The sequence below is a fragment of the Dermacentor albipictus genome, chromosome 7 (assembly GCF_038994185.2).
Source record: "Dermacentor albipictus isolate Rhodes 1998 colony chromosome 7, USDA_Dalb.pri_finalv2, whole genome shotgun sequence".
NCBI lineage: Eukaryota > Metazoa > Arthropoda > Arachnida > Ixodida > Ixodidae > Dermacentor > Dermacentor albipictus.
In genome coordinates, this window is record NC_091827.1 from 28974031 (window position 1) to 28997916 (window position 23886).

The 23886-nt window shown below is 44.6% G+C and overlaps 1 protein-coding gene across 1 annotated transcript; it reads right to left on the reverse strand.

The window, feature by feature from the left end:
* Positions 1–1486: 1486 nt before the first annotated feature.
* LOC135917403 (uncharacterized) lies at positions 1487–23771 on the reverse strand. Its single transcript, XM_065450969.1, has 17 exons — positions 23304–23771; positions 23034–23191; positions 22295–22365; positions 19614–19771; positions 18713–18804; positions 18501–18607; positions 17784–17886; positions 14699–14785; positions 12908–12998; positions 12735–12786; positions 10340–10449; positions 9453–9643; positions 6452–6543; positions 5345–5486; positions 4222–4305; positions 3596–3705; positions 1487–2928 (listed from the first exon to the last, which is right to left on the reverse strand). The coding sequence occupies exons 1-17, from the start codon at positions 23617–23619 to the stop codon at positions 2883–2885; spliced, it is 2010 nt and encodes a 669-aa protein (XP_065307041.1). The 5' UTR covers positions 23620–23771; the 3' UTR covers positions 1487–2882.
* Between the last annotated feature and the right edge of the window lie 115 nt (positions 23772–23886).

A 23886-nucleotide genomic window follows, 5' to 3' on the forward strand; every position in this document is an offset into this window, starting at 1 on the left:
GCGCCTTGGTAGAAAGCCTTGGATTAATTTTTTAACACCTCAGCTTTTTTTTTTTTAAATGTGAACCCAAGTCGTTTTTTGCTTTGACTGAAACGTGGGGTGCCAGTGCTGCCTGGAATTAAACGAGCAGCCTCGTGTTCAGCACCACTCAGGTGCTCAAACCACCAATAGAGTACCAGGAAAATGATTCCTCACACCTATCGTTGAGCAATGTGACAGTTTTGTTGCTCCTAAAGGACACTTAAAAAAAAACGCATTATGTGTTTTGCGCACATAACTCATCCCTATGCACGTATAGTTTGCAGCTCTAATTGCAATCCTCAAAAATCAAAACAAGATGGTTCACAAGGGACATACTGGAGGCGTGAAAGAATCAACAGCAGTCAAAATGCTGGAGCCAACGTGTCGACAACGGACTCCTCTTCGTCGGGGCAGCAAATGCTTTCTTCTGCAGAGTGTTACTCGGCAGTATTCGTGTAAGCATAGCGCACGCTCCCCCGTCTTCCGGCCCCCTCAATAAGGTCGGAGGAAGAGAATAAGCTGGTGCAGAGAGTACAGTAAGGGAAGTGCTAAAATGAATGGGGTAGGGAGGCCTCGACAAAATAACGGATAGGAGTACTGCTGTCAGTTCTTCCCAGAAGTAAGGGTGACAAAAAACAAAAAGGATGCACTGTCAGCACAAATTTAAATGCAAACAGGAAAATAACTGATCAGGACATCTGTTACACCTGATTACAGAGAAGTGCAACAGGAAATCGCTCTGTAGCCGATTTCCAAGTATGGAGTAGTTCCAAGTGTACATTTTCGGGTCTGCAGTAACGTATTCGTACAAATGCAGGTGAACCTGTAAATGGAACAATGCATTGTGGTAGTTTTGGATTAGCTTGTGTTTGAAATTATGCTGATAGTACACTTAGCAGTTCAATAACAAACTTCAGTTTTCTTACACTTTCCCTGGCTTTGTTGTTTACTGGCTTACGACTGTCATTAAAAATCGCTCCTCAGGGTCCTGCTTATTCTCGTGTGAATGAAAGAATTGTCCCTTTAGTTCTTTGTGGTAATGACTATAGTCAAAACGTGTGTTAATTTGACAATCATAAGTTTAACCAGGTGCTTACGTGCCAAACTAGGCCAGTGTTTACCCGCCATGGTTGCTCACTGGCTATGGTGTTAGGCTGCTGAGCACGAGGTCGCGGGATCAAATCCCGGCCGTGGTGGCCACATTTCGATGAAGGCGAAATGCGAAAACACCCGTGTACTTAGATTTAGGTGCACGTTAAAGATTCCCAGGTGGCCGAAATTTCCAGAGTTCTCCACTACGGCGTGCCTCATAATCAGAAAGTGGTTTTGGCATGTTAAACCCCATAATTTTTTAGGCCCGTGTTTCTTAAGCGCTCTTATTTCAAGCAAATTTCTATGCTTGAAGTGAGGTCAGATATAAGACTTCAACTGTATTGGTAAAATTATCGAAGAACCAACAACATCACCAGGAACAAAGCTTGGATCTTTTATTTTAAAAAAAATGTTTGGGAAGGTCAGCACAAACAAAATATATATATAAATATATATACGTCGGTGTGCCAGGTAACTTGTTCACTTGAAAACAAAGTGTCTCTTCAGACTAGATCTTTGTTGACAAAGAAATAAAAGCTAAAGTCCCCAGATATTTTTTGCTTTTCTTTCAGTAGCGACAAGCTTTGAAGCACCGCCGACAAATCTCATTGGGCAGCGAGCATTCTGGCGGCCATGTTCTACTTAACACTGCTTCTCCCACACTCACTTGCGCGTTGCTGTGAGCAAACTTCAGGGCAGGCTGAAGACGCGCTGTAGTGGACATGCAGCGTTTATGTGCGCATTGATCTTTTTGTCTTTTCTAAGGGCGAAGGATTTTCTGCGGTTGGGCCGACTGCAACACAACGCGGCAGGCGTCGCCGTAAAGACGTGTTGAGCACGGGCACCATCAGCAAGTACGGTTCACAATCACGGCGACAAATTTCACGTTCGGCCTCAGCAGTGCAGTCCTAAACCGCTTTTGGGTTCAAACTTGATTTTATCTGGCCTCCTGCCTGAAACTTATATTTGACCTATGCGGTGAAGTGGCGGCCATTGATGGTCTGATGCTGTCTACACAGATACGCCGCTTCAGGAGGTTAAGAAGAACATGGCGACTGACGGTGGTAGATGTCACTACTTAAAGAAAGAGCACAGAATCGAAGGACATTAACAAAAACGAACAAAAAAGGTTGTCACGAAGTCTTGAAGGAGACAGTGCTACACACAACCATTGCCCCTGCATTAAAAAGAAAAATACTGTTGTTCTTTGACTCTGCCAAGTCGCAGCAATTTGCCATAAATACTCGCACCTGGAAGTGCTTCAACCATAAAAACGCTTTCCCAATGGGGAAAGCTTAATACTTTTTTTGTTGTTGTTGCTGTTGTTCTCGACTGATATGTCAAAAGCATGCAGGCATGTTACACATTTCTTGCATAGCTGCCATTTAGAGAGATCATCTTGGTTGGCAACTTGGACCCGCATTGCACTTCGGCCCAGACGTGCGTCGGCAGCACCAGTGACTGAATGCAGAAAGAAGGCGTAGCCAAGTCTACATCCACAGCGTTCATTACTCTAGCTTTCCACATCGTTTCACGCACACACACTTTCTCTCAAACAACTTTGTGTGGAATGGTACGATTTCACACTGAAGAGTGTAAGTATCCCCCCTCAACTCCCTTTTTCCAGGTTAGGTATACAAAAACGACCATACCTTGTGCACCTAACACTACGTGCAAAAGGTATAAGAATTCGGTGAACAAGGTTTAAGTCCCGTAGTGGCACGCAGGCTTGATACGTCGAGGCTTGTTGGATGTTCATGTGGCTTTCTTCAAAGACCGGCTATGTGGAGGTTGGCGTCGAGCTGTTCCAAGTACCTGCGCACAACAGAAGCATCAACGGTTGAATGACTATGTGTTCTTGTGAATAGAAGCAAATTCAGCATTCCTGAGCAAATTTCATCACCAGTCATTAAGGCAGGTCGTTCGGCATGCAGCTTTGCATCTTAGATTAGATTCACTTTGGATATAGTAATTTGTGGTTGCTGCTCCAGACCTATGAAGCTGTAAAACTTGCTGCATCAATTTTTTTTTATTCACCAATGTTCAGCAAGTTCCTATAAAAATGTTGTGTGATTGCTGAGAATTGCTTTTTCTTATAAAACAAATTTTAGCAGCATCTTCATTTCACATGCATTTGAATACGGACATCACTGTTGGCCCCCGAGCTAAAAGCTTCCTCCGAATGGTTGTTGCTTAAGGACAAAGTTCTCGGCAAAGGAAGCCATAACCTGTCTGCCAAATGTGTGTACTGCAGCAGCATCAAGCTTGTGTCAGCCAGCCTATTAAATAAAGCCAGCCACAGGAGGTGGAGGGCTCACCCACTGCACGCTACTAATCTTTCCGTGATGCTTCCATTCAGCAGGTGTCGTGCGGAGGGTGATATAAATTGGAGGAATGCATCTTATTCCGGTTAACGTTTTTCTAGTAGGCTAATCATGCAATGCATAGCTTTGTGCTGCACAGAAGTGCAAAAACAACTCACTTTGAATTCCACTGCTCCACTCTCGCCCTCAGTATGCTTGGTCCAAATAAACTTGAGAGCTGATTCAAGCACTGACTTGCCGCACTGGACGTCAGGGCATTCTCACAGTTCTGCGCAGACATGTCATACAGGATGCTCACTTACATGCCAGAACACAGGATGTTCCCGCAAAATTGTGCGAAGCCTTAGAGAAATACAAATGTGCGTTAGGAAAATGCAATGAACTGAGCATTGCTCCCTGTCCCCGTGAGCAAACTCGGAGCATTTTTTAACTCCATTAATTAACTAACTTCTAAAGTATCACTTTAAGCGTAACATCTTCAATAGATAAGTTGTGGAGCTTATTGACAAACATGCAAATATTTTCTTTTTTCAGAACGGTAGCTGCTGTGGTTTTAATTTTTCTGGGTTACAAAGTGCGTGACATTTGAAAAAGTACCACATAACTAGGCGTTCTTGCGTGGCGGCATTAGTGCCCTCAAACATTGCTGCCAACAAATATATATATATATATATATATATATACACATATATATATGCCCCTTATGAAGCCCTGTAGCTATTCTAAATAAATTCTAAAGATTGGCTCATCTTGAGACAAAAGATTTCTTCAAATGCACACCCACCAGGCTGTAGAAGATGGGCTCGAAGAAGAGTTCAATGTGCAACTTGAACACTCGCTTTCCCACGCCTTTCACCACGTTGGGCAGCTGTCAGGAACAATGAGTGCACAGAACTTTGTTTCAGAACTACTCAGCAGTCTAACACAGTATTGTAAAAGATATTATTTCAACACGGCCACATTAGATTGTAAATATGGAAAGTTTATGGTTACACCACCCTGCCAGTTTACAATTTCTTTCTTTATTTCTGCTCGTTCCAGTTGACCAAAATGTGACCATCAGAAAGAAGTCTACAAGATAAAACTGCAGAGACAGAGATGTGCGCTGTCCAATCCGGTAATTGGACCATTCGAGAGCAGGTCCACCTGAACATGATTAGTATATCGATATGCCTCACCACTCGTTGCTTCCACATAGTGTACCATTTTATTCCAGTGCCTTTGTTGTAATGCACTTTAAACTAAGTCTATTGTATGCTTCTGAAGTGCAGAAAGTTGGGCAAGTTGGTATGCATTCATATTTAAGAAAGTTCCAAGCAGCATGAAAAGACGCAGACAAAGGGCAGAGAAAATGGACCGGCTGCGCCGGCCTGTTTTTTTTTTTCATCTTTTCGTTTAGTCTGTTATGCATCGTTTCGTACTGCTTGTAACTTTCTTAAATTCGTATGTGTCCTCTGAAACATGCATTCAATGCCCTGACCATAATTCCTCATATTTCATATAATACAAACAACATCTTAAGGTAGCAAACTAAAGAAGAACACCTCGAATATGACAAAAGAACACTTGTTTTTGCTCATTTTAAGATCAAGAAACACTTAAAACACCTAAGAATTTAAGTACTGAAGCTAAATTGACACCCGAGAATTCAGGTCAATACCTTGCATTACATACGAGGTTTAAAAGGCATACCCAAACATTTTCAGGACTCTTCTTACGTACAGCCAACTTGGAACAGAATCGCATCACAATAAGAATAGCCAAGAGGCGAACAAGACTTGCCTAATGCATGCCAACACTGTTTATTTTTCGACTTCCTCCCCTTCTCCATTATCTTATGCTCAAAAAGGCTACATATACTAGTTTGCAGCAGTAAGGTGAACCCCAACCCATGTTTGAAGCCTCACCTGGCTACACAATGTCTCCAGCAAAACCACGTGGTGTGCGTAATGCCTGTGTCTCGACGCTTCCGAGAGAGCAGGCAGGAATTCAGCGACGCTCGTCGACACCTGAGGTACCTGGGACAGCTCCGCGATCAGGTGGATGCACCTGGCAGGGCCAAGAAACAGGAGTGGTAGCCGTTATCACACGCAAATCTCGCAAAGCAATGTCGGGAAGGAACGCACAATCGTGCAGACGTGGAACCAGAAAAGCAAAATTCGGCGACTAGCGTTGAGGAACGTTCCAACAAAAAAAGTGCAGCCAACTAATGACAGATTCAACTGGTCAGTTCAGAGTGCTACAGCGGCTTCACGGAGGTTCCATTAGATGGGAACTAAGCTTTAGTGTTTGCGTAGGCATGCTCCAGTGGCAATGATAAAGCCAGAGTATCTGTGTCCCTTTGGCTTCACCACAGGATGGATAACGTTTTCTTTATTGACGGTACCGTAAAGCTCCACTTTCCACTTTGTTCATCATTTCACGGTTCTCACTGCTGCCCTGTTCCGAGTTTTTTTGCGAGTGGGTTGCATGTGCACCTTTTTTTTTTAACTTGTCATTTGATCTCTCGTTATGTATTAAACCTGTACATTAGTAGTAGCACGCCAAACCTATTGCTCAGCTAACCTCCCTACCTCTCACTAAAATTTCGCTCACCAGCATGCACATATTTTCACTAGTGGTTGATACTACAGTTTCTTTGCGACACATTCTTGGAAAAGACAAGTTGTGTGCGCGACAGGAGGGCTATGTGGTATGAATAATGTAAAATGTCAGTGCACATTCATGAGACTATTGCCCTAGGCTGGAAGCCTGGCATAACCCAGCACCAACATTCTGAGCAACTTAGCCCACACGATCGAAATGAAAAATATTGTACCTTTTTTGGTCACTACTGTATATTGCAGTAAAGGGCAATAATAAATCTATATAATGAAGTAACTTTTGCTCTTCCTTTAACTTTGTTGTTACGAGGTTTCAGAGTGCACTATTAAGCACAGACTCATTTTTTCACTTCTCAAGGCTCTGACACATCTTAAGAAATATATGCAATGTGCACCATGGTGAAAACATACCCATCGGCCAACTCCCAAGGCTCCGATGGTTTCCGGTAGTTCCAGTCGGTTGGCAGCCCTGCTTTTGGAGCGAGACTTTCACATGAAAAAGCCTGAAGGAAAACGGAAAGGAAGAAGAGGCTGCGGCTAACTGTTGCAGCGAGCTGTTTCTGTAAAGCACGAATTACTCTATGGTACAGCATCTGCAAACCAAGCATTCCACAAGGCGTCATACACAGGTGGCTGTATACAAGGGGCAGTCAAAATGTTCCTGGAAAGGTGGTTCAGCGTGCTAACGTTACGACCTACGCTGTAAAGCAATGATTTGGGCTTGTTGGTAGGACATCGTGAGGCTTATAGCGCGTTAAAAAGACAAGGACGAAAGTGAGACGCCTGTGTGTGTCACGTCTCACTTTCGTCCTTGTCTTTTTAACGCGCTATAAGCCTCACGACCTACGGCAATGCTTACCTAATTGCCTTCGAAGTAGGACCCTTGCGCGCACAACACACTTGCTCCATCGCTCCTACCACTGTTCGAAGCAGCGGTAGAAGGCTTGTTTTGGAAGCTGTCGGAGCCTAGCCATCGCATTCGCTTTGGTGTTCTCCACGGTTACAAAATCTGTCCCCTTGAGGTCCATTTTCAGAGTAGGGAATAGCGAAAAGTCACTTGGAGCAAGATCCGGAGAGTACAGTGGTTGAGGGTCGATTGGAATGTTATTCTTGGCGAGGAATTGCCGCACAACAAGCGATGTGTGGCTTGGCACATTATCATGATGCAGACACCACTTCTTTCGAACCGTGTCACATACCCTCTGCAAAACTTGCAAGTAGAATTGGCCAGTAACAGACTATCCAGGTGGTACGAACTCGTAGTGCACCAAACCGGTGATGGCAAATAATGTAAAGAGCATCACTTTTTTTTTTGGTCTGGGAGACGCTGGTGTGGGCCACTCCGATGACTGCTGTTTCGTCGCCAGGTCGTAGGTGAACACCCAAGACTCATCACCAGTGACGATCTGTTGGAACAATGTCGGGTCCTGCATACTGCTTTCAAACAGCACGCCACCGATTGTCATGTGACATTCTATCTGATCTGCGTTCAGCTGCCTCGTAACAAACTTCGCACTGGCGTGTCTCATCTTCAAATCATTGCGTAAAATGGCATTGATCCATGTGAGATACCCACTTCTTGGTTTAACTCCTTGATTGTCTTTATTCGATCAAGGAAATCGGTTGTTCCACCTTGGCAATCATTTCGTCATTTCGGGATATTGATCTCTCACTGCACTCGTCGTCCTCTAACGTCCCCTTCCCCTAAAGTGTGCAAACCAGTCATAAACTGCGGTTTTCTTTAGTGCATTATCACCGTACACTTGCTGCAAGGCTCGTAGCATCTCTAAAGTTGATTTTCCCAATATGCACATGAACTTGATGTTCGCACACTGTTCGAACTGTGACACTGTGCCGACTGCCCACCACTCATGTCCAGATCACATGGTGCAGTGACACCAGTGCGCACTGAAACCTGTCTAGACCTGCTCTGCCCATGCGCAAACATACCCAGCCCCCTACCCAAGCATATGTACGCTATCTTATTGCTCGTTCGGCATTAGCGAAGCAATTCCGTGAACTTTTTAACTGCACCTCATATAGTTTATTATCTACACAACAATGGTACGCATCAAAGAGTTGAGCAACATGGCCATAACATCTGCAAAGTAGATAATACATTTCTGTTATTTAAGCTGGGTTGACATGATTAATAGTTTCCAGCTTATCTATATCATCATCAGCCTGTTTTATGTCCACAGCAGGACGAAGGCCTCTTCCTGCAATCTCCAATAACCCCTGTCCTGCGTAACCAATTCTAACTAGCGCCCGCGAATTTCCTAATTTCATCGCTCCACCTAGTCTTTTGTCGTCCTTGTTTTCATTCTCTTAGTACCCATTCTGTAAACCTAATGGTCCAACAGTTATCGAACTGGCGCATTACATGACTTTATACAGTGAAAGCTCGTTAATTCGAACTTCAATAATTCGAATTTATGGATAATTCGAACTGTACGATTTGGTCCGGCCAAGCTCCACAGAAGTGTATGTATAAAAAAGTCCGTTAATTCGAACGCGAGAAGGTTCCCTCACGGATAATTCGAACTACGCTCGCCTGGCACACGGCCAGAGAAACGCGCCTACTGCCTACACACAAGGCTGTATTGCATCCGAAACGGGGAGAACGGCGAGAGAAGGCAAAATCGGAAAAAAAATCTAACCGACGCGGGGTCAGCCAGGAGGCAGCGGCGGCTGCCGCCTCTCCGTTCTAAGTAACCTCCGAGACTTCGTGCCCGTTGAGAATCTCGGAGGCTTTGCAAATCTTCTACAGCTGCTCATGTTGTGCGGAGATGGCATGGCAAGCGCCATCGTAACACAGCGAATCAAGTACGTCGCAGCTGCTCTTGCAATCAAGAACCAACGAATCAGGGCCTTCGCCACCTTCACATGTTCAGCGTCTTTGCCTCGGCAGTCTTCATCGGTTGTGCACGTCTGTTTTCAGCTTAGGAGGTATCAACCATCGCGATTCATTGTGATGGTGTTAAGCCTCGGCTAACGTTCGTTTCGGTGGACATCGGTAGTGTGGCACAGTCGGACCCAGAGCTTCGACTTCAAGATGGCGTGTGCCCGCGGCACACGCCATCACTTTCTGACACGCCAAATTTCTGACATGCCCTACTGCTTCTAAATCGCAGTGTACTGTTGCTGTCCTTCACTTTCGTTAGTTCGAACTTTCGTTGATTCGAACTGAAGCGGCTTCCCCTTGCGGTTCGAATTAACGAGCTTTTACTGTGTATATATATATATATATTATTGCTCCACATCCACCCACCATGTCTTCCGACCTTGGCAGAATATATCAATCCATAAGGCAGTGCACCAAAAACATGCCAGACAGACCAGAAGCACAAAGCGACTGATTGAGGCAAAGAATGCCGAAAGGCAAGGAATTAATGTTGTGCGCAGCGCATACCGGCTGGTTAGTGTGCAGGGCGGGGTCGTTGTCGTGAAGCTTTTTGATGGCCTTGATGCTAGGCGTAGCACTACTGCCGCCGGAGCCCCAGCCCTGGATTTCCTTGTAGTGGATGGTCTCTGCTGGCTGCTTGGCCACGCCGGCAAGGCCCTCCGTGATTTTGGCCTTCACCACCTGAAAGGCTTCTTCGCCTGCAGAGAGTGAGCGCGTCACCAATTTTGGAGCGAAGCCTTCCTTGAGACTGTGGTTAGGAGACCTCGAGAGAGCTGAACAAGCGTGCGGGTGTATGGGTGTGTGCATGGGTGCGCAGCGCTGGCGCTAGAGACGAGTGTTTGACAGATGTCACTTACCAAAAGGGCAAGCGAGATGTCTGGGCCATAAATTTGCTACAACCTCTAAATTTGAATCTGTTGCGATCTTTCCAGGACAGACACGTGCAAGTTTTGGATTGGAGGTTGCATTACAATTGTGTATTCACAGTATGCAATCTCTAATTCCAATCAGACGACACAACTGACCCTAAGTTGAGTGAGAGATGTCTAAGCTTATTATGCACGCAGGTGGCGAGTGATGTGCAAAACAAAGAGGTGGCCACTGATGCTTCTTATGACACATCGTAGCTGTGTCAATGCACACTTGAGACGTAGACCGAATCCTCGCACTGTTGCAATTTACTTTTAAGATCAACACCAACAGGATGTTTCTTTCTCTCAACACGTGGTATCTTTCTAGCTAACATGTATTCCTGGTTACAACGTCGCTATTAGAGTGTTTGCATATGTTTGCTGGCTACAGTGCTCTATTCCCGTGGTCTCACAAAAAATACGTTTAGAAGCAAGGTTCAAGAACTTAATTATAAGTGAGGTTAAGTAAGGTTAAGTACGCACCGTAAGCCCTGACGACGTTGGCAAGAGCAGCCGCAGCCCCTTGTCGCACTGACGGTATGCAATCTTGGAGGTTGTTAAAGAACAAAGGGTAGACGGTCTTGCAAGATGCCCTGCAGGGAGAGAGTTTTAAAGATGTGGCGGAACACACATTGGTCTCAACTTGTGCAGCGGGTGAAGTGGCTATTGATACACTGAAACCCCAAAGAACCTCAGCAAAAGTCACTCACACACTCCTGCATTCTTAAAGGAGCACTGACATGACACTTTTTTACTTGTCATCTTTCTACATGAAGTGAAAGTCTGAGTACTATAAACCCTGGGAAAGATGCCGGTAAATGTAACAGCACCTTAAACAATTCGCTGTAGTACTTCTGTCCATAAACCAGTTTTGGTTTTGGTACCAGGAGTAGATCCATCATGATGTTCTGGCTTGGGTCTGTTCATGAGATCTCTGCGACTCCCACATGTGAGCTCGGAAAGAAAAAAAAAAATGCATGCAAGCCCTCTCATTTATTTATTTACTTTTCTCTGCAGCATGACATCGCGATGATGCCAACGATGCCAGGTGCCGCATTTCGAAACCCAACTCAAATATCAAATTGAAATAACTTCTGTTTCCCAACCTTTATAGTACAGTCGAACCTCGAAAGAGCAAATTTGTACTTGCAGCAAAAAACTTGGTTAAATCGTAAATTTCGTTAATTCAAGGTTTCAAAGTTTCAGCATTAAAAACGACTTCGCAAATACACAGAGCATTCCTGGTGGATAGTATCTTGTCAGTAAGTGCTTATAAACAAGTGCCAAGAAGGTTGGGCTATAATAGCGCGGTTATGAGCGCCAGCGCATGCGGTGGAGATAGCACCGGGAGCAATGCATCATCAGAGATTTGCATCCACTGCGTCACACAGTGCTGTAAATCTTGGACACTATGGCTAACCACACTTAGTGCTCGCAACCGGCGCCCGCAAATTAAAAGCAAAAGCATAAAAAGATGCAAGTATTCGTCCTGAGCAAAAAAAGAAAGAAAGAAAAGTCAGTTTTGCCAGAAAGGAGCATTGATGACGATAGCGAAGAGACAACTACACAAGGTAAGGTTCGTAGTCTTATCTGTGTCATGCGCACTCAGTCAAACATTTAACAGATCTCACTCGATCACCACAAACTCGCAGCCACAACACGAGTGAGCGCTTCACACCTTGTCTTGGAAACTTGAGATTATCTGACTGCCAACACTTAATGCGTGGGAACAACAAAATGCGCATGAAGGCACCGACCATTTCGACTCTGCCTTTGCACTTGCCATGGAGAGAGTCTACGTGTGAGAGGAGAAGATGCACACGTTTCTCCTCCCTTCCCCATCGTGTGCTTGATCGCATTACCGTGCATTCACACCCCACCCCCCCCCCCCATCCCTCTTGCGCAGCAGGTATTGTCAGGTCTGGCATTTCTCCGAGCGCTGCGAGCTGCCGCGCGTCCCGCTACCCCTGCAAGTTGTTTACCAATGTCACAAATGGCGCAGTGATATTTCTTGCCTATCGTGTACCAGCGCATGCGCTTTGACGGCAGTTTTGCCGCTCAAACTTCTCATGCAGAAAGATGTTTGAAATAACTTTTGCCTTGGCCTGTATGGCTAAATGAACTAGCCATACAGGCTCCAAGTTCCTGCTTGAGATGGCCGAAAACATTGTTAAATTAAAACCGTTTCACGAAATTACTTCGTTATGTCGCGAAACAACATACATGGTTTTCAATGCAACTGAGATCAGGAAACGAAAATAGTTCATTACACGGCAAATTTTGTTGCAGCCAGGTTTATTATATCAAGGTTTGACTGTATTTGCAAAGTGTCATCCTCTTGTGTAGAGAAACGTGTGATGGAGTTCCCACAACTTAGAAAAATATATATATGCGTCGATACTGCTTCAAACACAACAATGTTAACAAGCCTCCACTACCCCTTGTAAGGTCGATACCAACATTCTGGTCACACTACCGACCTTGAAAGTAAGCTGCCTTCAGTTAAGTGAGGCACGAGTATTTGCATTTCAAGCTTAGTGTGGACCGAGACAAATAAATTGCAGTAGCCTGCTCATTACGGGCATCTAACTTCAAAGAGTTGGGATCTAGCCCTCCTTGAGCCGATACCAAAAAAGGAGTGACCAATGTGTTGATTCCTATGCCAGAGGTGTCAAAATGAGGTCTCAAACTTTGACTTCAATGACTACGATAAAAAAGCTCAGCAAGTTGGTGCGCATTGATCTTGTGATTCATGCAGTACTCAACAAAAACGGAGATCACAGTGTGCCTTGTGCACTTCCTTTTCTGTTGTCTTTTTCATAATCACTGCACAGACCACAAGACAAGCTTACGTCTCCCTCAAAAGAAGAGCGCTTACTTGGACTCTTCAGGGTAGCACAGCATGAAGTTCCCGCAAGCTAGACAAGCGGCTGTAAACATGGGAGTGGGGAGGAAGAAATAAGAAATAATATAACACTGTTCTAGAACAGTACATAAACTAAACAGGGCCTAGACAAATGCACAAAAGACTAGTGCGTCAAGCATACATACCATCCCGAACTGCCCAGGAAGGGTCTTGGAAGCAAACGAGGAGGGTTTGAAAGAGCCGGGATACATGTGGCCTCACGGCATCATGAGCTATCTGAAAGAAATTCAGAAGTGGAAGAACAGATGGTTTTAATTGGTATCTCCGAGAGCTGCCAGCTAGAGCCTTTAAAGGTGCTCAACACAGGCTCGGACTTCGGAGCATGTCACCGATGCTCCCTCTTTTTTGCCGATGGCACCAAAACCAAAGCAAACCAAATTACGGGGCTTAACGTCCTGAAGTTGCAGGTGGGTTATTATGAAGGATGCTGTAGTGTAGGGTCGTGGTGTAATTTCGACCCCTTGGGATTTTTTTTACATTAAATGCATATTTAAGTGCACGCGCGTTATTACACTTCCAGCTTTATCAAAATGCAGCCATTAGGGCCAGGACTCGAACCCACAACATTGTGCTGCGCAGCAGAATGCCATAGCCACTGTGGTAGGTTCACCAAAGCCGACACCATAAAGTCACAATAAGAGAGTGCTTACGTTACAAAAACATGCACTGTAAACGCCCTTGAAACGAAATGACTTGTAAAGTTGTGAGGAGAGAGTGGCGGCACAAGCGAACGGAGAGCTCTAAGTGAGGCAAGGCTGCATGCGCGGTTCTCGGAGGCTGTATGCGCAGTTGACTGTAGTTGGCGAGAGAGTGGACCAGGTGGCACGAGTGTGATGGCAAGAGGGAAAAGAAGACATTCAGCACACATATCCTTCACCACTCGGGGTGTTAATTTGACGCTATTTCTATATAAAAGGGTGACTTGAACAGCAGAGGTCTTTTTCAATGTCAAAGGTGTATTATACTACAAGCATTTCTCTGTACCAATTCTGCACATTCCAGATTACAACATCCATTTATTGACTTGGAATGCTTGAAAACAGGTCAAGTATTCCCAACCTCAAATTATTATTTGTTCTTATTGATTGATTGATTGATTGATTGATTGATTGAGTGAGTGAGTGAGTGAGTGAGTGAGTGAGTGAGTGAGTGAGTGAGTGAGTGAGTGAGTGAGTGAGTGAGTGAGTGAGTGAGTGAGTGAGTGAGTGAGTGAGTGAGTGAGTGAGTGAGTGAGTGAGTGAGTGAGTGAGTGAGTGAGTGAGTGAGTGAGTGATATCCCAAAGAAACACAAGGATGATGATAAGGTGGTACTAGTAATCGCTTCAAGTAATTCTGAATACCTCAGGTTCCTTAACACACCTAAATCTAAGCTCAAGAGAGAATTTTTTCAAGCTGGCCAGATCAAAATGCAGCCTTGGTGGCCGTTGATCAAACCCTGGCCCTGTTTTGCAGCAGATCGCCACAGCCATTTAGCCACTGCAGTGGGTACTAAGAATTCTGAACATACTCTCCACACACTACCATCCTCGTAGCCGCATTTCCAGCTCAGAAAAAGCTGCGAGTAAATGTTAGGATATTTTATATATGCACTGAACACTTACATGCATACTACATATGCACACATGCTATAATCGGCACCACCATGCCGGTTGATCATCAGTGGGCTGCTAGGAACAACTGCGTGTGCTCTGGAACAACCGGTAAAGCCCATAACCAATTTATGACTAGCAGGTTCTGAGACTAAAATAATTATCTGTCCTAGTACATTAAGTTTCTCACTTACACGACATGGTGGCAGCGGTGGGATCCAAACTCTCATCCGCGATGAGTACGGCGCCTCAAACTAAGATGACGATGTTCGCAAGCTACAACGGTACAATCGCCACCCACACTTAGCTCTGATGCAGCGACCATACCTTGGAGGCAAGTTCCGCAATGCAGGCGCAGGCTGCCTCCCGAACAGCGTGGTTTTCTGCAGCTGCCTGAGATATATAATAGTCGACCTGCATAGCAGACACAGAAAAAGTGTAAGGAGATATGCGGAAAGCCATCTCTGCGTACAAGGAATGCAGTGTTTCACATTTTGTCAATGATACAATGAAAAAAGGAAACGGAACAGCAATGAATCAATTGCATACTGGTTGACGTCAAACCAGCTCAGTCACAAACCTGTGAGAAGGGCTTCATCACTCTGAGCAAATGCTAAGTGGGACTAGATATTGTGACATTGTGTTTGTGTTTTATGACATTGTGTTTTATGACATTAGGCAGTGCCATCAGTTGGCTATAACACAATGAACTGTGCACATAATTTGCGTGTACTGGATACTCATTAGGGTTACTGTCAACACTTGGCAAGATAACTTATAACGTACAGAAGTCAAGACTGAAAGGCACTGAGTTATAGACTGTTCCTTGCTTAATCGTTAAAGAAATTAAGGTTAGGTTAGCTACAGTGCTTCAAAAAGTACAAGTCAGTTTATACTCAATGTTCTCCTAACAGCAACCAAATGGTACCAACAAAATATCTTACACGGACCTTCCTATAAGTACACTAACTTTTAAAGAAACACTACAGGTAAACATTCAACCTAGCTGGAGTAAGGAGAAATTATGCTAGAAAAAATATCCTCGTATTTGTTCCATGCCATGGGAAAGACTCAGTCCCACTGAAAATCACAAATGAATAAAGCACCTTTCTTCCTCATGCCTAACAGCCTGCTAAAGGGGCCCTCGAGAACACATTTTAAGCCACAGTCTTTGTGTTGCAGGTTGCTTAGACTGGTAGTTGAGAGATGCTTCTAGCTCAGGTGAAAGAACCTATATCTAAATGTTTAATATTTTATTCACACAAACAAATCACTACATCGCTGCCGATTGCATCATCCCCCAGTGGTGTTTGACAGGAGCATTTGCGCAGTAATTGACACCACCAGATGCTCGTCTGTGATTTGTTGAGACAAAGCTGCAATAACCACTGCACTGCTGCAAAAATGTCATGAATTAAGATTTGGGTTGATTTCTGTTTGCTGTACTTTTTGTAACAGAAACAGACACGATCGTAAAACAAAAATAGACACTGCAGCTAGAAAATAAACTGACTCTGCATCTCGGCCCTGCGAAACAGGATGTCTAGTGAAGCTGTTGAAAACCACCACAACTCCTGAAGGGGGTATGCAATGCTTTATTGCTTTAGAGTAATGGTAGTAATGGTAATTTAGAGTAATGGTAATTTTGGCAGCACACTGCCGCTGATCATATTGCCATTTCTTTTCCCCTTTGCCGCTCTTTGTATTCACGCTGTTCCTCAGGCGTCCTATGTGTTGCCTACCCATAGCAGTGCTGCAGGAACAATGAAGTCAGTTGCTAGGCTGGTTCTTTTACATACAAAAGGCTAGTGACGTCACTCCCCACGTCGGAAGTTGCCGTTGCCATGGCAGCTTGCACAACAGCAATGTTTACCGGAAAATGTGTGCGGGGAGTGCTACCTGCTTCGCGCTCTTATCAGGAGTGCCTTATCATCATGTGGTTCAGATGCTTGTTTTGTGCTTCCTCTTTACTGAAACGAATGCTGTTCTGTATGTTGCATGCGTGATTCCAAAGAATGTATGCACATTTCACTTCACTTTGCTGAGTGCTTGAAGCCTGCTTCACCTCCGCCACGGGTCAGCCCGGTATTGCACTACCTGCAGGATTGGCCCACATTTTTGCCCACGGACATCGACACGAAAAATGCCGACCAACGAGAGGTTGACAGCTTCACTGTAATACAGCAGGGTAATACTGTAATGCGGTAATACTGCCATCTGCTCTTTAGCCTCTGGCCTTTCAGCATTGCTTTATGTTTCACAGAAGTGCACACACTAGTAGCTTCTCGCCTCCTCTCCTTGTTTAGCGTGTGCAGTACACTCGTAAGGGTTGTTCAGGCGACACAAGTTCCTCAGCTCAGCACATTGTTGTTGATGCACCTTTTTCTCTTGCGTTGCTTTGCCAAGCTGCCTGTGCAGGCTAAGAAGAGACCTTGCGCTGTCCCAGGATGCTTAAACGGTAGTGGCAGTCGTGCATCCAAGTTGTCATCATCAGGGGAGCTCATTACTTACAGTCACCTTCCCTTCGAAGGTGAAAACAAGATAGCATGGTGCAGCTCTACCTGGTTTGTTACCGTGGTAATGGCATGATCGGCACAACGGAATCTGTGAACATTGAACAGGCAACTGTATATGGAGTGCCAACTTCTGTTATGTAGGAGCTTGGAGCTCTCACCATTTGCAGCAAAGAGTTATGTCAGTGGGTGAGAGAAATGAGGATGGAAGACCGTGCAAAATTTGAGCTAAAGGCATGTATTTTCTTTTCTTTTATCTTGAAATGTCCCAGCTGAATAACTTTGAACTGCAAACTCCTGTCGCTGCCGTTATTGTTGCATTTAACTCTCCAACCATCAACCAAGGCAACACAAGATGAAAACATGGTGGCTTTAAAAGTGTTTGAGTGCCCCTTTAAAGCAAGAGCTCCAAAAGTGGTTACACAACACAAGAAACCTATGCAGTACCGACAATCTCAGAGGCCAAGTTGTGCCACTATTGGTGACTGGTAACATGATACGAAGAGTGCACCAAAAGCCACCTAACAATACCAACACAGTGGTGAACACAGCCAGCACAAGCGAATTGCACTGGATGCAATATTTAATAAAAAAAAAGGTAAGTTCTCTTTTTTCCTGTTTATAAATGCAGTGTAAATCGCTAATTACTGGTTATTCCCAACAAATCATAGCTAAAACGACAGATATCAGTGAGTGCCGATTCCACACTTCCCAGCGATGCTACTCCTCTCACATTTACTTCTTTTTCTCACTTAGAAAAGCGCCATTCTAACCAAGATTGGCAAATTTCCTGTTTTGATTTTATAATAGCGATTTGTCAATTCAGCTTGCCTTGTTCTTGGTGTGCTTTTAAAATGTATGACACATACTGATGACCATACCAGGAACTTGCAGCTTACCACGCAAGCAATGTGCCTCTGAACCAACTCCCTGCCTTCTGTTTTGGCAATGCGGCGCCATGTCTCCTGGGAGTATATCCGCACCCCATCAGCAGTGTAGTACCTGAAAAGCATGGTCAATTATGGCAACTGAAAATTAACAAAGAAAAATAGGCAAAGTCGTGTTTTCAACAAACAACTTCAAAAAATACTCGTACATCTGCATGGCCCAACAAGTATAACAATGTCTCACTGTAATGATGGCAGTTCAGCCCATCTAATGAACAAAAGTGACAACTTTGCAGCATGCATACAGGATGTTGCCATGAAGGTTGCTTGGAAAGAAATTTATAAAGAGTGCATGGGAGAGACAATGAGACTTTTTTTTTTTTTTGGCAACACATCGCTCAGGACAGCATTACGCACAAAATTTGCCGGGTCGATGTAATTGCTTCCTTTCCTGAGCGACACGTAATCCTTTATGATTGGCTAACAGCTAACTAGTACCAACATGGCACAACAAGCGCTAAGCGATCAGTGTCAGAAACTGATGATGTCACGGGGAGCATGGATAGAGCTTTCAGGATGGTTTCACCCTCCATCTTGTGGCTTTTGCGTCCTTTCTCATGTACCAAACGTCCACTGACTGTAACACTGACCTATCCCCAATTCCAGAAGTGTGGTCCACGAATCTAGGCTACCATTTCCCTCTTTTTGTGTTGCCCTGAGGACAGCTACCTGTTAAGGCACATCTGGGGCAGGAGATCGGGAAAGAAGAGCTCGCGTTCCCTCTCGGAGAAGGACAGCAAGAACTTCCTGGTCGCCTCTGACGCCGCCAGCCGAACCTGCAACGCCGTCAAAACAGATGCTGCAGTTTTCTTTTTCTTCTTTTCCCAATAGTTCCCTCTGTCGAGATCAAAAAAGGAGATGTTGAGAACCACCATTCTCACCTGACTCCAGTTGTCGGCCAAACCAAGCGCAAGGCACTTGCTAATTCTTTTCCCATACTGGTTCGCAGTGAATAGGCTTTTCGATCCTGACGCTGAAACAGCGAACAACACAAGGACTGTTCAATGTTTCGCTGTTGTCCATCGTGGCGGTTCTTCCCCGCTCAACACGTTCAATTCTGAGAACCACCAACTAGACCAAAGCCATGTCGTTTTGACATCACGGTGGCAGAAACGAAGTTTAGCGCTCGCTAAGTAAAAACAACGAAAGCATGCATCGGCTAAGGCAGTCAGTTGGTGAGCTCAAATGCCACTGTCTTGCACTTGCTTAGCTGAGAGCTTAGATGAGCTTTTTTTAAAGCTCTTAGAAGATCGGTGGGATTCGGTGCACTGTGCTGGAAGGGCTTAACTCATCATAAATCCATTTATTGGATGACAACAAGCTGAGAAGCAATTCGTTAAATAGGGCAGGTTGTAATAGACCAATTTGCAGGAGGTGAAATCAATTTGCAGTCTCAGTGAAAAGTTGGTGCATTCTGTTCTAGATTATTTTTTTGATGGAAACAACAAACACTTGTTATACAAAGGGCTGACTTAATAGAACCATACTAGATGTGCTGAACAAATATTTGTTCATTTTAAAAGCATTTTAATTTGTCTATTCCAGTTTGTTATAGCCAGGAGCAGGGATTATGGGTCAATAATTCTCGGGGACATCAGTTCCAGCAGAGGTTGATCGGCTAAGCCAGCTGAGAGAACGCTTGTCACTTCCTGTGAGGGGGTCGCGCCAGACGTCAGATCCCACAAAAGTGAAAGCATCCCCAAAAGTAATCAGCTGAGAATGCGGCCTCAGGTTTGACTGTGAAACAGATTAGCGAAAAAATTGCGCGGCGAGCGGCCATACCTGAACAACAGGTGACGAGGGATGAGATGACACAAAATGTTGTTTCACGAACAAAGCGGCTGACATGTTGCACAGTTTTGCAGAGAAGTTCGAGGAGCGTGCTGTCAACAAACTCTTCAAAGCTCGCTCCACAGCCGTCGATAACAGACTGGAGGCACCTGAATTAGAAACAGGAGCAAGTAGCATTCTCACAGGGCCTTGTACTAAGGAGCATCATTGCATTTTTGCGACACAGACAACACTGTGGCGAGAAAGAGAAACTGAATATACTGCACTCATATTAGACTGTTTTTGCGTGTCCGGTATTCGGGTAAACACAAGTGGACTGGGCATTTTACCAGATGAGTGGAGGTACAAACGTAAACGGCTTGTGTGGTGCAGCCACCTGATCGTGCAGAGCTCAACCAGACAAACACAGCTAATATCACAGTAACCAAATATAACCTTACTTTGCTGCTGGTGTCAATTTTCGGCAGTGGTGTAATCGTGTTGTTGCCAAAAATTTACACTAGCAAAGTAAAATACACTTGGTTACTGTGATATTAGCTGTGTTTGTCTGACTGAGCTCTGCACCACCAGTTGGCTGCACTTGCATGTGCAGGCCATTTATGTTTGTGCCTCCGCTCATCAGGTAAAACACCCAGTCTGTTTGCATTTACCCGAATACTACACATGCTAAAACTTTCCGTTATCTGTTTTCCTTTCATATCTGTGAATCATGTGTGTGATACAAGAAGTTATCAGTTACTGAAAAACCCTTTTTGATGTCTTAGAACAATGATTTGTTCAATGATGCCAGGAATCAATGCAATTGTATGACATTTATAACAAGCGACATTTCATATAAACGTTATGGCATTTTGGAAAGATCTTGCTCGTGATTAATAAAATGGTGATCACTTCATGATTATTATTAAAGGGTTCCTTACCAGGCCACATAGAAAATTTTGGTTATTTGCTGCAAGTTGCTACGTCCCGTCTAGAAAGCGTTCTACCACAAGAATTTTTCAAATTGTTTTATTAATAGCCGAGGCAGAAATATTTTAGTGCCACGAACCAATGATTTCAGGAGGCGAGCATCACTGCCAACATAACACTCTCTCCATTTGCCCCGTCTAGCCTCTGCAAACGAAATTCTTTCCCTGCATTCTCCTATACTGGAACTCGAGGATCACGATGTCACAGGCTCCGCCTTCATTTTTTTTTCCCCTCCCTTTATTGCTGCGTGGCACACTTCCGCTGATGGTGTCGCACGCGAGCTGTTGCATTTGTGTCATTTCACACAGCACATGGTTTTGCGCATTTTGCACAAGAACACCTGAAGTCAGTGATACACGAACACTGAGGCAGACAGAAGCAGATCACAGAGCATGATCACATGCTGGAACATGGTAGAAAATGACATAGTTTCGTTGCCTGTGCGCGCGTCTAAAGAACGTGGGAAAAAAGCAGACGAAATGGAAGTACATCTCTGTTGCTACAATACGAAGTAAAAGAAAAACACACAGACATTTGGTTTGTGTGTTTTATTATTTCACATTAATTCACCTATGAAGAAACAGATCACACAAATGGCATATGTTGCCTTGAATAATTCTCGAAGTTATATGTCACTATGAGCGACGTCACAGCATATACGTGTACGTAAGCGTACTTGCACATCGTCGCCTCTCCGGCTGGGAGCACGGCACACGCGAGAAGGGCAAATGGCTGTTGATTTGGAATTTCAGGTCTTTCCATGGTGCATGGCAATGTAATACTTAGCAGACATGATTACTAGCACTTATTGTATGCACCGGGCTTTTCAGCTCAAAATGGCTGGACCTGGTGAGGGGCCCTTTCAGTACAGTTCACACAAACACTACTCTTAATTATCCCTTAACCAACACGTGAAAAAAAATAAAGGAAATACATGGCCAGCGGCTATGGTCAGTGCGGCAGGTCTGTCTACCTGAACTATGATAGCCAAAAAAATGCGCAAAAATATGGTGACAAAAACAAATGAAGTAAAGAAAGAAAGCCTCTATGACGCCAGAAACGTCCACCAAACCAACAGACGAAAAAGGACAAGAAATACAGCAGGTGCTGAGGAGCAGTAAGACGGAAAGCCTGGCAGTCAAAGGTGTTAAAGATACAGCAAACCACAACGGTTTACGAACCATGAGATACAATAACAAGCTGAATGTCTCCAATGAGTCAGAATGCAGCCTGGTATTCAAGGGATATATTAATCCTCAGACACTCAGTTTCGGATATGTTCCTTTTGGTGCACATTGATTAGCCGGATGAGCGAGACTATTGAGCAGATTAGCTGGCTAAGCAAAAGCACTTGAATCATCTAATGAGCCACGTACTAGATCAAATAAAAGTGATAGTGTCACCAAAAGTGATTGTCCAAGAATGCACACCTAGATTTGCGGGTCATACTTGTATGTGCTAACAACATAATGTTGAGTAGTTTTGCTGGATACAGTTGCAAACTGCTTGTAAACTCACCATTTAATAGATCCCATGGTCCATTAACTATTGTGGTTTACTGTGCACATGAAACAATATGCCTTTTATGATGCTCATGACATTTTACCCCTCCGGGCATCGCAAAGTTGGGCACAGCTGATACAAGCAATTTCTTATACCACGAGGCTTTCAACACATAGTTATGTTTAGCAAGTGCTACTAACTTTATGCTTGTCTCCAGGTGCCTCCAGCCAACGGTGTTCAGTAGAACCTTTGCAGCGCTGGATCCATCGTGCTGAGCAAAACAGATACAGCACAGATTTAACATCGAAGTCCAGGAAATTGCGTCAACCTCACAATCAAATGGCATTCACAATCATTATCCTCAAAGCAACATGCAATACATGACTCACAAAATGAAAACAGTTGCTTTGGTTACACATATAGGTCAATTAATGCACTAATGGATTTCACGACTCAAATTTCAATTTTTGTTATTGCACTGCAAACTTCCTCTGGATCTGAGCCGTTCATATCTCACTCCTTCAGCATCCCGACAAACCCGTACAATCATACCCCCCCTCTCGCTCCTTGTTCTGCAAGTATCACCATCGATGAATGGACTGCCATACCTTTTTGACTCTTTTAACTTTGTTGAATCACTCGCAACTTAGCTTCACAATGTTTCGTTCCACGTTTAGTTGCTCTTTAATGATGTTTTATCATTCTTTCATAATTTATTTCCCTTCTAATATTATACTAGCCTCCATTTTATTGTGTTCTTATATTTGTACCTTGACCTTGCTGCCTGGGTCACAAAGCCTGCAGTAAAAGCTGTAAATACATTAAACAAAAAGCTGGATTTTGTATGCATGCGTAGACTGTTTCGGTTCGCAGCAGCTGTCTGAACAGATTAATAGCTTATTTTTGTTCTTTTGCGGGTGGAGATAGAAATGTGCTTACAGAAGACACGCTTGCTTCGGTCTTCGCATCATCCAGAACGCTACCGCACTCCGACGGGTCTTTGTCCAAGTAGGTTTCGATGAGGCGTATGAGGTCCTTGTGATATTTCGCGTACAGCTTGACGCCGTCCGCGGCGCAGAGGCTGCCCAATACGTAACCTAGATACAACGTTACGAAAGCATGGTGTTACTAGGATCGCGCGCATTACAAAAGTCGAGCCACCACGAAATGCGCGCACACTAGGGACGACCTCCGATAACCGAAACTTACCGGCCTCCAAACGCACGCTGACGTTGGGGTCCGCCACCAACGAAATGCAAATGCGAGCGACACTTTCGTCGAACAGCTCGTTGATGGGCCGCTGGGCGGAGCGTCGATGTTCCACGATCGCCTTGGCGCCCAAGAGAGCGCCTATCTTCGATTCCCAATTAGATTTGTCGCTCTCCAGCTTGGCGAGCACGGCCGCTTCGAAGACGCTGACATCGCTGCCTTGCGCAGTTGTCAAATACCTCTGCGCCTCTTGATAGCCCCTGTCCCGTTCCAGCGAAGTCGGGCTGCACAGTAGTTTCAGCGGTTCGACAGACATCTTGCAGCGCCAGGGCCAAAGCGAGAGCGCTGCGGTTCACTTTTTCCGCGTTTCAACACGTTTCGGGCACCTCAGCTGTTCAAAACGGCGGACCGAGAAGTCATACCAGTCAGCTCTTGCCAGCTACCATAACGCATACTACGAGCCTACGAGATCCGCGCACCCGCGTACGACACCGCTGCATGCAAAAATATCTTAAATTATAGCTTGTAGCTGAAAAAATACTCTATATCGCGTTACGGACGCGTTTGCATGTCATTCTCTTTT